The sequence below is a fragment of the Haliotis cracherodii genome, unplaced genomic scaffold (assembly GCF_022045235.1).
Source record: "Haliotis cracherodii isolate W230 unplaced genomic scaffold, xgHalCrac1.p SCAF_6, whole genome shotgun sequence".
NCBI classification, from domain to species: domain Eukaryota; kingdom Metazoa; phylum Mollusca; class Gastropoda; order Lepetellida; family Haliotidae; genus Haliotis; species Haliotis cracherodii.
Genome location: NW_027266319.1, coordinates 20084141 through 20098624, shown reverse-complemented (window position 1 = coordinate 20098624; position 14484 = coordinate 20084141). Strand labels below are relative to the sequence as shown.

The following is a 14484-nucleotide window of genomic DNA, read 5'->3' as shown; positions in this document are numbered from 1 at the left end:
AGAGGTGCTAATTGGGATTGTTCACAAGCCAATATATCAGCAAATATCGCCATGGGCGCTTATTCGTGCGGAGCACTTATTACATCGAATACGGTAAGTGAGAACTTATCAACCAAAGTTTTAACGGCAGGGACATATTATCTGGGTACTTTTATTTTATTTTTCTGTTTATGAATGTCTGTGATGAAATATGGAATGCTGTCTTTCTCTTATGCAGAATGCCCTGGTGGACCGGAGACCCCGTGTTACGGCAACGGCCTGTGTATGGATGGTGTGGAGGGGTCAGGGGAGTGCAAGTGCTTCCCCCAATTCCATGGGGAGGACTGTGGGTCATGTCTGGAGGGACTGGCTGGACCAGGCTGTAATGTCTGTAAGTCTGTGGGAGATGGGGGGGGGGGGGGGGACAGCAAGGGGAGTGCAAGTGTTTCCCCTGTTCCACGGGAGGCCTGTGTGTTATGTCTGGAGGGGCCTGCCAGACCATTACATTCATATTGAAAATATAATTTTCGTCCATTATTCGGTAGTTTCTGCACATATAGTTGTATCATGTGATATGCAGTAAGTATGAAATTTGCAAAATTTTAAGGCTGGGACGAGTTCAAAATTTATGAACCCCTCTTACTGTACCCTAACTGGGTATCCACTGTAGGTCTCAAGAGTGTCTGATTGGGAAATTTTTTACCGGAGCCCTGATGAAAAGTATTTAGATGCAAACACAGAAGTTGACTGAAGCTTTATCTTTATTCAAACATATACAGGTCAGAAGAAATGCATGCAGAGTCAGACAGAAACTTTAACATTAGTGACTTGTAGTGTAACAAGTTATGGTGAACTTTTGTCTTTAAACAATATATCACACAACTCGCCTCTGGTCCAGGTCCTAGTCAGGAGCCACCCACATCAGAGTCATCATGACAGTCACATCAGAATTGTCCTGTACGTTGGTTCCATTCATCACCACTCACCCCTTTCCGTAACCAGCAAGAAGAATTGTCCCCATATCGATGACTGTTTGTGCGAAAATACGACAAACCATTCAGAATGGGCGTATGATTTCGAGTTCTTTGTCAAATAATCCCTCATAAATAATTTTTGATTTTACATATGTCTTGCATCTAAAAATATACCCAAGACACAGTTAAATGTGTTCAATCATACTGTATAATTCCGCACATCCCGATGTGCTTTAAATTGCATCTGAAATATATATAATATATGGGGAAATATATGTGAACCATTACGCAACAAGTTGACAATTGTTATAGGTATGCTGTTTTAGCGATTAGACAGAACCCAGTAGCAAAAATGGCCATGAGAGGGGCACGAGTCGCTATTCGGCTTGTCCCGGAATAACACGAGTTGGTCACGAATGTGTTTGTCCATTACTCACCCATTTATCAGTATGAAGTTTGTGGTGTGCAGAATAATCTCTTGTGCTCATTTTGGAAAACTTGGTGTCAAAAACTTGGATTTTCAGTGATCCATTCATATAAGATTCACTGCTATTTTGCCTGTTACACCCAGTAGGATCTGTTTCGGCAGATAGTCAAGACAGGTTATTTTCTGGTATTTTTTAGTAACTAAGGTTTACAGTTATAATCTAGTCCCTCCTTAAGAAAAAACATAATTACAAATTAAAAAAATGTCTTAATCATTATTACACTTTTGTTATGGTTTCAGCAATTAACAGCTGTGACTACCAGAACGGGAACTGCAGCGAGAATGCTCAGTGCTCCAGGGTCGGAGACAAGGTCACGTGCCGGTGTAACGATGGGTACATTGGAGATGGACACATATGTTATTCCCCGTGTGACAACCAGAACGGGAAGTGTCATGAATACGCTTCTTGTCAATATGATGTAAGTAGAAGTCTGGGCAACCGAGAACTGAGGACTACAGATTCAAATAATGTTGATATAACATGATCTGATTTGTTTACAGAATTTTATCTAATAGGCAGCGCGTCTTCTTAGACCTATGTTTTCCAACGAGACCACACCCCTAATCTCTTGAATCACTACAATTGCATGTTTCACTTTTAAAGATATAAGGATATATACGATTAATAGTATATTGAATACTGGGGAATATTTCATGAATACTGGGGAATATGTCCATGAATACAAGGGAATATTTCCCTGACTACTGGGGAATATGTCCATGAATACAGAGGAATATTTCCCTGACTACTGGGGAATATTTCATGACTTCTGGGGAATATGTCCATGAATACAGAGGAATATTTCCCTGACTACTGGGGAATATTTCATGACTTCTGGGGAATATGTCCATGAATACAGAGGAATATTTCCCTGACTACTGGGGAATATATCCATGAATACAGAGGAATATTTCCCTGACAACTGAGGAATATTTTCCATGAATACAGAGGAATATTTCCCTGACTACTGGGGAATATTTCCCTGAATACTGGGGAATATATCCCTGAATACAAGGGAATATTTCCCTGACTACTGGGGAATATGTCCATGAATACAGAGGAATATTTCCCTGACTACTGGGGAATATTTCATGAATACTGGGGAATATGTCCATGAATACAGAGGAATATTTCCATGACCTCTGGGGAATATTTCCATGAATACTGGGGAAATCTCCATGAGTGATTTAATCATGAATTTTGAAAAATAATAATGAAAACTTCAGATTTCATCCATGACTACTGAGGAATTGTTCCATGAATAATGCCGAATGATGTGGGTGAAATATTGACACAATCAAGGCAGTGTATCCCATATCATCATACCCACTCAGATTCATTTAGTTTCTTTGGAAAGCTTAGTGTTGTTAAGTGATTGTGTGCTTGGAAGTAAACATATCAGATACGACTTGACTGTATAACCGTGTTAAATATTGCCACTGGTCTGTATGTCAATCTTTTCAGTACAAAACCATCAACTGTACATGCTATCCTGGTTACCATGGTGACGGACATACATGTATCCACACAATCAACGCATGTGCGAGAAACAATGGAGGGTGCTCTCCCTTTGCCCACTGCCTCTACACTCCACCAGCAGGTGTGTGAAGCTTTGCAAGACAAGCTAAACGTTTGACATTAGGACAATAACACTGATGTTGTACAGGGGACATGAGATAAAAGTTTAATATTTGTGTGTGTCTGTGTATGTGCATTTGGTAAATTGTAAAACATTAATTGATCATGGCTTTCTTATTTTTTGTCAGTGGAGGTCATACATGTTGAATTAAGAAGTCAGGCTCATTAAAATTAATGTTCCAGTCTAAGAGAAGTAAGCCGATATTTCCCTTACGTTAGTTTGCCTCCTGACACTGGTTGCATGATAGCTGAAATGAAGAAGAAATTCCAGTCATTCACACTCTTTCATGGGGGAGTATTATTGAGCATCTGTTGGGTGTGTGAATGTCAGCTGGCTGGGTTAGTATGTCATCAGACCCCTAAGGCTTGATCACAGCTCACAATGTGTAGATATGTAGATGACCAGATGGTGGAAACACAAATACATACATACACCCGAAACACAAGTGTCAGAACGTGTGGCGTCACCCTGGGCAAGTGACTCAGTTCAAATGTGCCTTAGTTCACTCAGCGGAATGGGTACCCGATATGTGAGGTAAAAGTAAAAACCCTCTAGTGCCTGTAGGCAGCGGTGTAATTGCTGTATATAAATCATAATATAATAATCATAACAATATCACATGGCTTTGACAGAACACAAACAACTATTAACATAACTAATAGTCATAAAGATAACAAAATAGTGATATTGTATCCGTAGACTAAAATCTAGTCTCTGAAATGAACGTATCGTACATAAAAACAGTTGTTCAGTTATCTTAATAAAAATATAATAAAAAGGAGCCCGGTGACTCTCTTCATTTTCAGATACTGCAGTGATCTAGACTTGCCAAACATTATAGACTTGCATGGGCTGTATTTGATATATATTTGTATCAGGGTCTGTAAGACAGACTATTGTATCCGGGGTCACTGATGATGGAGTGTCATATGTTGTTTGTCAATTTTCAGTGACAGACATAACAAACGGAACGGTATTATGTAAATGTCTGAATGGCTACGTTGGTAACGGGACGTGGTGCAACAGAGATGCCTACGACACACTGTCGTATCTCCCCTTTACTCTGCGCTTCTTTGAGGTGAGCATAACATATGGTCATATTCACCAGGACATAGCCACCATATTTGTCCCACTTTGTGTGAGATATATTCCATTCATATATCATGATATATGATATACCCACTCATATTGTCTGATGTAAGATATACCGTCATGTTGTCTGATGTAAGATACCCCTCATATTGTCTGATGCAAGATATACTCCTCTTATATCATGATATATGATATACCCACTCCTGTTTCTGATGTAAGATATATCACTCGTATTGTCTGATGTTAGATATACCCTCATATTGTCTGATGTAAGATATATCACTTGTATTGTGTGATGTAAGATATACCCTCATATTGTCTGATGTAGGATATATCACTTGTATTGTCTGATGTTAGAGATAACCTCATATTGTCTGATGTAAGATATATCACTCGTATTGTCTGATGTAAGATATATCACTTGTATTGTGTGATGTAAGATATACCCTTATATTGTCTGATGTAAGATATATCACTCGTATTAATTTATATATTGTCTGATGTTAGAGATACCCTCATATTGTCTGATGTAAGATATATCACTCGTATTGTCTGATGTAAGATATATCCCTTTAATGTTTGTATTGCAGAGTCTGGAATTTGTCAACTCAGATCCGTCTGCCCAGAATTTGACAGATTTACTGAAAGATCGGTTCCAGTCTATCACAGTCTTTGTTCCAGTTGATGAATCTATCATGGATCTTGAGGTAAGAATCACATAGCGTGGTGGGAGAGCTTGTTGCCTAGATCACTCTCTTTCCCCTTGTGTCAGTGCCAGACCACAATTGTCTCCCTCGTCTTAAAGATGCCTAAACTGGGGACTGGGGGTCCATAATGACTGCTACATATTCAAGGTAGCACAATGCAAGCAGGGATACAGCTTTTTGGAAATGGGGGAGGGGTTTTTGCTTAACATATAAAATAAAATAAATGGACATAATTTGGGTAACACCACCTCTCGATTCACATATGCACCCCACCTCTGAATCAAGCCCTACACCTCACTACTGGATCCAACCTGCTCCTCACTTCTGGATTCAAACCTGCACCTTATCTCTAGATCCACACCTGCACCTTTTTACCTCTAGATCCAACCCTGCACCTCTACTGGATCCAGCCTACACCTCTACTGGATCCACCTTGCACCTCACTTCTGGATTCAAACCTGCACCTTATCTCTAGATCCACACCTGCACCTTTTCACCTCTAGATCCAACCCTGCACCTCTACTGGATCCAGCCTGTACCTCTACTGGATCCACCTTGCACCTTTCTCTAGATCCACCCTGCACCATTCTCACCACTGGATCCATCCCTGCACCTCTTCACTTCTGGATCCAAACCTGCAACTTGTCTCTATATCCACCCTGTGCCTTTTCACTCCAAATCCAACCTTGCGCATCGTCCCGTCTCAATCCACCCCAGTTCTTTCCCACATCTGGATCCACCCCTGCACCTCCTCACCTCTGGTTGCACCCCTGCACACCACCTATGGATCCATCTCTGGTTGTAAAGAGTTGAAAACGTCCTACAAACTTATATAGCATTATTGATATTGAGCATTTATTTCCTTGCCCATGTTGCAGATGCTGAGCCTTCGGGACCTGAATAACCATGTTGTCAACAACTCACGTGTATATCTGAACACCTCAGTGTCCTTCCCTCTAACTGTTGAGTCGTTGGATGGTCAGCCCCTGGTCATCACACGGAATGGGTCGTATGTAAGTAGCAGGTTGATGTTATTTAAAAAAATACTGGATTAGTCCTTGATTTGTAAAGAACTATGTGTTTAGTCCAGGGATTCCAGGTGAGATTCAATCCCCTGCTTCATGCTTGCCGACTACGATAGGGATTGGGTGATCCAGCTCTGTGTCCTGGGTGGTGTGCCCCTGTTTCCTGGGTGGTCCGGCCCTGTGTCCTAGGTGGTCCGGCCCTGTGTCCTGGGTGGTGTGGCCCTGTTTCCTGGGTGCTCTGGCCCTGTGTCCCGGGTGGTCTAGACCTGTGTCTTGGTTGGTGCTGCTCTGTGTCCTGGGTGGTCTGCCCCTGTATCCTGGGTGGTCCGGCTCTGTGTCCTGATTGGCCTGGCTCTGTCCTGGGTGATCCAACTCTGTGTCCTGGGTGGTGTGGCCCTGTTTCCTGGGTGCTCCGGCCCTGTGTCCCGGGTTGTCCAGACCTGTGTCTTGGTTGGTGCTGCTCTGTGTCCTGGGTGGTCTTCCCCTGTATCCTGGGTGACCGGCTCTGTCCTGATTGGGCTGGCTCTGTGTCCTGGGTGGTCTGGCTCTGTGTCCTGGGAGGTCTAGACCTGTGTCTTGGTTGGTGCTGCTCTGTGTCCTGGGTGGTCTGCCCCTGTATCCTGGTGACCGGCTCTGTGTCCTGATTGGCCTGGCTCTGTGTCCTGGGTGATCCGGCTCTGTCCTAAGTGATCCAGCTCTGTGTCCTGGGTGATCCAACTCTGTGTCCTGGATGGTCCAGCTCTGTGTCCTGGGTGGTCTGCCCCTGTATCCTGGGTTAAGGCTCTGTCCTGATTGGGCTGGCTCTGTGTCCTGGGTGGTCCGGCTCTGTGTCCTGGGTGGTCTGGCTCTGTGTCCTGGGTGGTCCGGCTCTGTGTCCTGGGTGATCCAACTCTGTGTCCTGGGTGGTCCGGCTCTGTGTCCTGGGTGGTCCAACTCTGTGTCTTGGGCAGTCCGGCTCTGTGTCCAAGGTGGTTTGGCTCTGTTTCCTGATTGGCTTGGCTCTGTGTCCTTGGTGGTCTGGCTCTTTTTCCTGGGGGATCCACCTCTGTGTCCTGGGGGATTCACCTCTGTGTCCTGGGGGATTCACCTCTGTATCCTGGGTGGTCCGGCTCTGTGTCCTGGGGGATCCACCTCTGTGTCCTGGGTGGTCCGGCTCTGTGTCCTGGGGGATCCACCTCTGTGTCCTGGGGGATCCACCTCTGTGTCCTGGGTGGTCCGGCTCTGTGTCCTAGGTGGTCCGGTTCTGTGTCCTGATTGGCCTGGCTCTGTGTCCTGGGTGGTCCAGCTCTGTGTCCTGGGGGATCCACCTCTGTGTCCTGGGGGATCCGGCTCAGTGTCCTGGACGGTCCGGCTCTGTGTCCTAGGTGGTCTGGCTCTGTATCCTAGGTTGTCCGGTTCTGTGTCCTGATTGGCCTGGCTCTGTGTCCTGGGTGGTCCGGCTCTGTGTCCTGGGTGATCCGGCTCTGTGTCCTGGGTGATCCGGCTCTGTTTCCTGGGGGATCCACCTCTGAGTCCTGGGTGGTCCAGCTCTGTGACCAGTATGGTCTGGCTCTGTATCTTGTCTGATTGTGCCACCATGCCACAACGGCATGAGATAGTGGTCATGCTGTCAGCCAGTGGTTTGCCTGGTCCAAACTGGATTATATACAGGCAGATGCAACCAACTCATTACCCTGCTTATGACCTCAAGTTTGTTGACCAGGGATAGAAATGTTTCTTATTTCCTTATTTCAATGTTTACATGTGCCCTTTTCAAATATATGTGTGCCAACAACATCTGTACTTTGCACCCATCTGCAATCTCATTAAAATCGGATCTTAGTTCTCACTTCCACTAAACAAAGATCTGAAGACATCCCATTATGGGTCACGTCAGACCAACCTGTCATCCGAACAATCAGAACGTTACGTACCAGATCAAGGAAGTGACAGTCGGAATGTGTTTTCTGATCATGCAAGCTGGAAAAGTTTCACACGAGGCATTCCAAATGACAGATACGTGCTTTACAGCTGAATCCATTCAATCTAGACCTTCTATTAGCCATTCCAGAATCTTCTTTTATTTGGGTTTTCAAATTTTAATGGAGAATTTGTAAAAATCTGTTTCGAAGCTTAGTCGCCAGTTTGGAACTAGTGCTGTAAAGCATGAGAAAGCTGCCTTCTGATTGGCTAATCAGTTGGTAATTCCATTGGTTGGTCATCATTCGTGACATGTCACTTTGTCGTGACTTGTAATGGTATTCCTCAGAATTCCTTTATTTAGCAGTAGCGAGAACTAAGATCTGATTTTTATAAGATTGATTCATCTGCGAATTCAATGAATGGCATTGCACTAATGAATGGCATTTCAATTCACTACCTTCCTTTTCAATGAGAATAATAAAGGATCCCCAGTATTATTTTGTGAATGACGCTGTCCATTCATCTGCTTCACTGTATTTGTCCTGTTTACTTTTGCGCGATATATTTATCACACGTTTCATATAGTAAACCATTATGCTATAATATTATTTACAAATGAGCCCTGCAGGTGGGGTTATGTTTTAAACATGCCATTTCTACTTTACCCATGCCACTAGCAGTGTAATACAAGGAATTTACCATGGTTTCTGTCTGGTTTCAGTATCAAGTTAATGGCATCCAGATCGTAGACCCAAACATCCAGACTCTCAATGGCTACATCCACCTCATACAGCGCCCCCTATGGGCTGACGAAGACAATGTAAGAACATTCACAAATCAAGGATCAGGGTGCCGTTGTACAAAGCGATCTTAGCGCTAAGGTGATCAAAACTCCCATACCTTAACACAGACTTACGACAGTCGTAGCGCCAAGGTTGTTTTGTACAACGGCACCCAGGGTAGTGCATGTACAAGCTACAACACAGAATAAACTTCATGTCATATTTTGAATCTGTATGGGAAAGTGAAAAAGAGCTATTAAATTTGATTTATTGAACAGACATAGGCATGCCTCACAAGTCTTATCCATTCTGGTAGTTGTGTTTATGTTTTACTTTTGTTTGGGAACATGACCTTTAGATATATACTACTCAAAAGAAGTTAAAGAACACCTGACTCCTTCACAACAGAGTGAGTGAGTGAGTGAGTATGGTTTTATGCCGCTTTTAGCAATATTCCAGCAATATCACGGCGGGGGACACCACAAATGGGCTTCACACATTGTACCCATGTCGGGAATCGAACCCGGGTCTTCGGCGTGACGAGCGAACGCTTTAACCACTAGGCTACCCGACCGCCCCCCTTCACAACAGAAAGAGTTGGGTGTTCTCTAACTTCTCTTGAGTAGTGTACATTGAAACATTCATAATTGACACGCTGTTATTTCAGAAACATTGAGTTACAGACTATAACTGCTTGAAGTGATCATGTATTGTTATAGTGACATTACTATGATTATTACTTTCATCGATCCTGACATTTTCTGTATGATTTCATTGGGAATAAATTCACGTAGCACCTGGATGAATGGAGTTTGGCTATAGAATTATTATGTTGTGTGAATGGACAACCTCAAATTACAGAGGTGATGTATCTGATGTCAGCAGTGCACATAACAGTTATATAACTAATGTATCATAGACCTAAATGTATGTATTGGTGTAAGGAATGTGGAAGTAGTCTGGTAGGGTTTACGTCATTTCAAGAACACGGTCTCGTGAAAAACATATGAACGTCAAATTGTGGTCAGGTGACCAGCCTCTCTTCCAATGGAAAATCTGTGTATCGTTTAAACTTCAAATTAAAAAATTATGTCATGTTGTATCAATAGATGACCTTGTAGAACAGAGGTGAGATATCTGATGTAAGTGGTACCTTTTACATATATGGGGGCACAGGTGGCCCAGTCGTCTAAGGCGACGTGATTTGCTGTGCAGAGTTGCGTCCCTTTGGCATGCCAGAAACCTATGATTGGGGGTTCGAATCCCAGTTCACCCCGATTATGTTTCTAGGTTTGTCAGCACCATACATGTGCTCGTGGGTTTCACCGAAAGGGTAAAGGTCTGAGACCTGCATCACTTGGGGCTTTCCTCCCACATTAAGCTGACACGCCGTGATATGACTGGAATACCACTCAATCACTTTTACATATTATATCATGTTTACAGAAACCTGGGGTGAAAACCGACACAACCACCACAACAAAGGCAGGAGTAAGTACATGTTTCTATGTGGCAGTTAGTGAGATGGATGGTTGCCTCTTGGTGACAAGGGGGCATGGGTGGCCCAGTGGTCTAAGGCGCCGCGATTCGCTGTGCAGAGTTGCATCTCTTTGGCACGCCAGAAACCTATGGTTGTGGGTTCAAATCCCAGTTTGCCCTGATTATGTTTCTAGGTTTGTCAGCACCATACCCGTGCTCGTGGGTTTCACTGAAGTGGTAAACGTCTAAGGCCTGCATCACTTGGGGCTTTCCTCCCACATTAAGCTGACACGCCAAGATATGACTGGAATACTGTTTAAAGCGGCATTAAACACAACTCACTCAATCCTAGTGACAAGATATTGCTTGTAATTAAATGTGGACTCCAATATGATTGAGTGTTGAAGATATGCAGCTGGGCTGATTGTGTGGCACCATACCATAATGACATGAAATATTGTCATCAGCACCTCCGTGTTTGCCGAGACACACTACAGAACACCCTCAATCATTGCCTTGCTGCCTGTCCACTTTAAGAACTCTGGAGTCATATCCGTGTTCACAGCTGGTTCAAGTGTATCAGACTGCGATTTTCACATAGAATGCATGACCATGCATGCTTATAGGCCGAGGGATAAATATGTTATTGATTTGTCAATGTTTGCAAGAGGGGGCGGTGGGTTAGTCAAAGCACTCGCTTGCCACGCCAAAGGTCTGGGCTCGATTCCCCACATGGGTACGATGTGTGAAGCCCATGCATTTCTGGTGTCCCTGCCTTGATATTGCTGGAATAGTGATAAAAGCGGCGTAAAAGCATACTCACTCACAATCTTTGGAAGAAAAAGAGACAAATCAGCATAGAAATGGTGGCATCCGTGTACCAGGTCAAAATTCCATGAATCAAAGCATGCTGCCATGCAGCATCCGGAATACTGCTTAACAGGGCTTGGCATCTGGCGTACCAAGAGGGAGTTGGCACCCTCATGATAATCATAATCAACATCCACACAAGTGTCTTTGAAGCACAGGGACTTATTCTTTACAGATTAATTTGCATTCCAATTTTTATTTCTGGTTGTTGCGTAGTCTTGTCTTTAAGCACTTGCTTGTCCCGTTAAACCATGCCACTAAGGTACACTGTGTGAAGGCCACTCCAGTTTGTTTGTTGTTCAGCACAGCTCTCAGCACTATTCCAGGTATAGGATAGGATAGCTGCATGTTATTAATCAAATCTGAAAGAGATAAACCAATGATTTATATCAAGAGTAACAATTCATGTCATCGGGGTACGAAGACCGCCAACAAAAGTCACCGAGCCTGACCAACTGATCCATTAAGTCATGCAACTCTTATGACCAGCATGGTCTGTGGTTGCTGGGGACCAATTCTGACAGGATTCCCTGATGACCTTGGCTGTTATTTGGCTGGATTACCTAAAAGTGGAGTAAAATCACATTCACTGACCCACTTATAAATGGAATGAGGTCAGCATGACCTACATTTGTTTGGGAGACTAGGACATGCCTGTGATGATGTCATCTGTTACAGACCGGCCGGATCGTCGGACCAGTCGTTGGTGTTCTCCTCATCCTCATCATCATCACGATCATCATCGCCGTGCTGGTGTATCGAAGGACGAAAGTCACCGGGTTCATGGATGTCTGGAGGAGATTGAGAAAGGTCAGTTTAGTACCGAAACTATTGTAGATACATTGCTATAGGAGGGGTACAGGGGCAGTGTTACTATGGAAACATTTGACTATCAAAGTGAAAGTAGGGTTACAACTACTGTAAGTCAATGTTGAAGTGTGGGAGTTACGACAGTCCTGAAATGGGCCCTGAAATATAGTGAATTAAACAGTCCCTGTCTGAGCACTAAGTCTTCTAAATCATAAATGTGTGTTCCACAGCCACCCAGTAGTGAAGTCCCTTATTTGTAGTAAACTGTTTTTCATTGTGAAGTTTTTGAATCAGCAATCTGTTACCTACAGTATTTTGGCTTTTTTGTAATTACATTTACGTGTTTATAGTTTTTTAAAATATTATATGTAGATATTGAAATGATTTACCAGTAATATATAAGCATTATCCATCTTGTATAAAAAAGATTCATTTCATTGAGAGAAATTGATTTTTTATTAACAATTTCAAGAATTACCTCCCTTCATTGGTAAACAACTTTGAAACAATAAACTTCCTCATCATAAATTTTACATTTCGATCATCCAATCCATGAATCAATTATTGAAAAAGGAAATGCCTTAGGATTTAAAATGAAATTATTTAATAATTTCCGAAAACTGATCATTTGACAGTTATACTAATCAAACTTAAGGTTAGTGCTGTTGAGGTCTGTAGAGACTGACAGGCAGTACCTGCTCTGTCCCCGGTAATCATGCCATTCTCATCTCCCAGGGATCAGACAGCAGTTTATCGTTTGCTCGCCTCCAGGCTCACCAGGGTGACAGTGACTCGGGAACCTTCCAACAGGCCGACAACATCAACTTCCACAACCCCCTCTACAGCAGCCGCGCCAGCGATGACAGCTGAGATGGAGGAGAATTGGGATGCCAAGACTTTCAGTATTACAGAGTAGAGCCAACCCCTGGCCAGAACAGAGACTGTCAAGCAGAAGCAGTGGTTATTGATAATACTACTTCACACATGATAGGGATACTGAGATAGTTCACATTGTCGTAACGTGACGAAAAAAACTTACCGTATTCGATGTAATAAGCGCCCAGGGCACTCTCAAAATTAGAAATAGGGGGCTCTTATTAGAATATTATTTTAGTGGGAAAAACAGAGTTGAAAGATAAATTTTGTGGTTTATGCTGACAGCCTGAAATGTTTATGTACAACAGATATATTTTTCCAGAATTTCATTGCCCATAATTAAGGGTGCATATAACACACGAGTGTGTATTATACGCGAATAAATCAGTCTTGCGTACATTGATCAATTGGAAGGGGTGCTAATTGGGATTGTTCACTAGTCAATATGTTAGCAATTATCGCGGTGGGCGCTTATTAAGGCAGGGCGCTTATTACGTCGAATATGGTATTGTAGTGTATTTATGTTTAATCAATTGAAATGAAGATGCACATGCTTCACAGGGATTTATGTCAGATTCTAAACCAAGTTCCGTTGGCCGGAAATTAGGGGGGTTGGGGGAATAATTATTTTCTTTAAAATTGGGATTTCTCAAAAGTTCTTAATGTCCTAAATTCTGGGTTATTTTAACATAGCAATATTTCCAGTTTCAGACTTTTACTGACTGACTTGGAGCCAAATATTGGCCTCTTAGCAGGTCTAGAAAACACCCTGCCTATGTTCCAGGGTAATATCAAATACTATTTGTATGACAACATATCCAAGCAGTCACATTCTCTCTATCCCTATTGAGTGGTATATTTCAGGATTGCAAGAGTCACAGACTTGTGACACATCACTGACTTCCTGTGAAATTATACAAGGACAATAATGTATGAAATCAAATTCTGCCGAGAGAGTTTGTTGAGAGCTAGTAAGCATATTGTTCAACCTTGTGTAACCTATTGTCCTGTAGTTTATCATGTACAATTAGTCTTTCCACATTGTATTTTTTCTCCACTTTTCACTTTTTTAGGGTATATGATTTATTTATTTTCGCAACACTCAGCAATATTCCATCTATATGACGGCGGTCTGTAAATAATCGAGTCTGGATCAGGCAATCCAGTGATTCACATCATGTGTTCTTATGTTCCCCATTTTCCATGTGTTTGTCATGTGTGTCAAAGTACCTTGATCATGGCTTCATCTCATAGGCATTGTCACAATGTGTTGTTGATAAAAAAAATATTTCGAGATGCGGCCTTCCTCTGTCAACATGTTTTTTCTATGCAATTGGCTAAAAAATACAAAGAAGTACGAACCCTTAAATATGTTCCCCTAACTTTAGTTGTTACGGACAGACCAGTGTACTTTTATTGTCAATAGGCAGAGGGCAAATAACATTAAATGAAACATTATGTTGCCATGGATGATTTCATGTTAGTTTTCTTTACAAAAGTCTTGACAATCAAGCACATGTTGCACAGCAGTGTTGGCACTGCGATTTGTTGTGCAGAGTTGCCTCCCTTAGATGCACCAGCATCTGTCTTGTTTGTCACTGTACCCTTCCTCATGGGTTTGACTAAAGTGATGAAAACAAGTATATGTCTTGTGTCACCCACATCAACCGGAGACACCTTGACTTAAAACTCAGTTCAGATATAGCACAAATGTGAGTGTGTGTGCTTCATTCTGACTGGCTAAACGACAATAGTTAAATAGCAATTGAAGCCTGAAAATCTTCTCGATATTCATGGCATGTCAATAATTACTGTATATTAATCATTTTTTTTTAAGCCACAAAAAAGTATTCTGCCTGAA

At 42.6% G+C, this 14484-nt stretch overlaps 1 protein-coding gene across 2 annotated transcripts in view; it reads left to right on the top strand.

Moving 5' to 3' along the window:
- The window catches only part of LOC139444995 (stabilin-2-like), a 207475-nt gene extending 193478 nt beyond the window's left edge, over positions 1-13997 (top strand). The window contains exons 34-43 of one of the 2 annotated variants that reach the window (XM_071226035.1): positions 218-370; positions 1681-1859; positions 2906-3041; positions 4031-4158; positions 4763-4879; positions 5758-5892; positions 8528-8626; positions 10035-10079; positions 11616-11747; positions 12519-13997. In XM_071226035.1, the coding sequence (XP_071082136.1) occupies positions 218-370; positions 1681-1859; positions 2906-3041; positions 4031-4158; positions 4763-4879; positions 5758-5892; positions 8528-8626; positions 10035-10079; positions 11616-11747; positions 12519-12617 (1223 nt within the window). In that variant the 3' untranslated portion in view covers positions 12618-13997. Of the gene's footprint in view, positions 1-217; positions 371-1680; positions 1860-2905; positions 3042-4030; positions 4159-4762; positions 4880-5757; positions 5893-8527; positions 8627-10034; positions 10080-11615; positions 11748-12482 lie in introns of both variants that reach the window. The other variant, XM_071226034.1, reaches the window with a different exon arrangement.
- Positions 13998-14484: the final 487 nt, after the last annotated feature.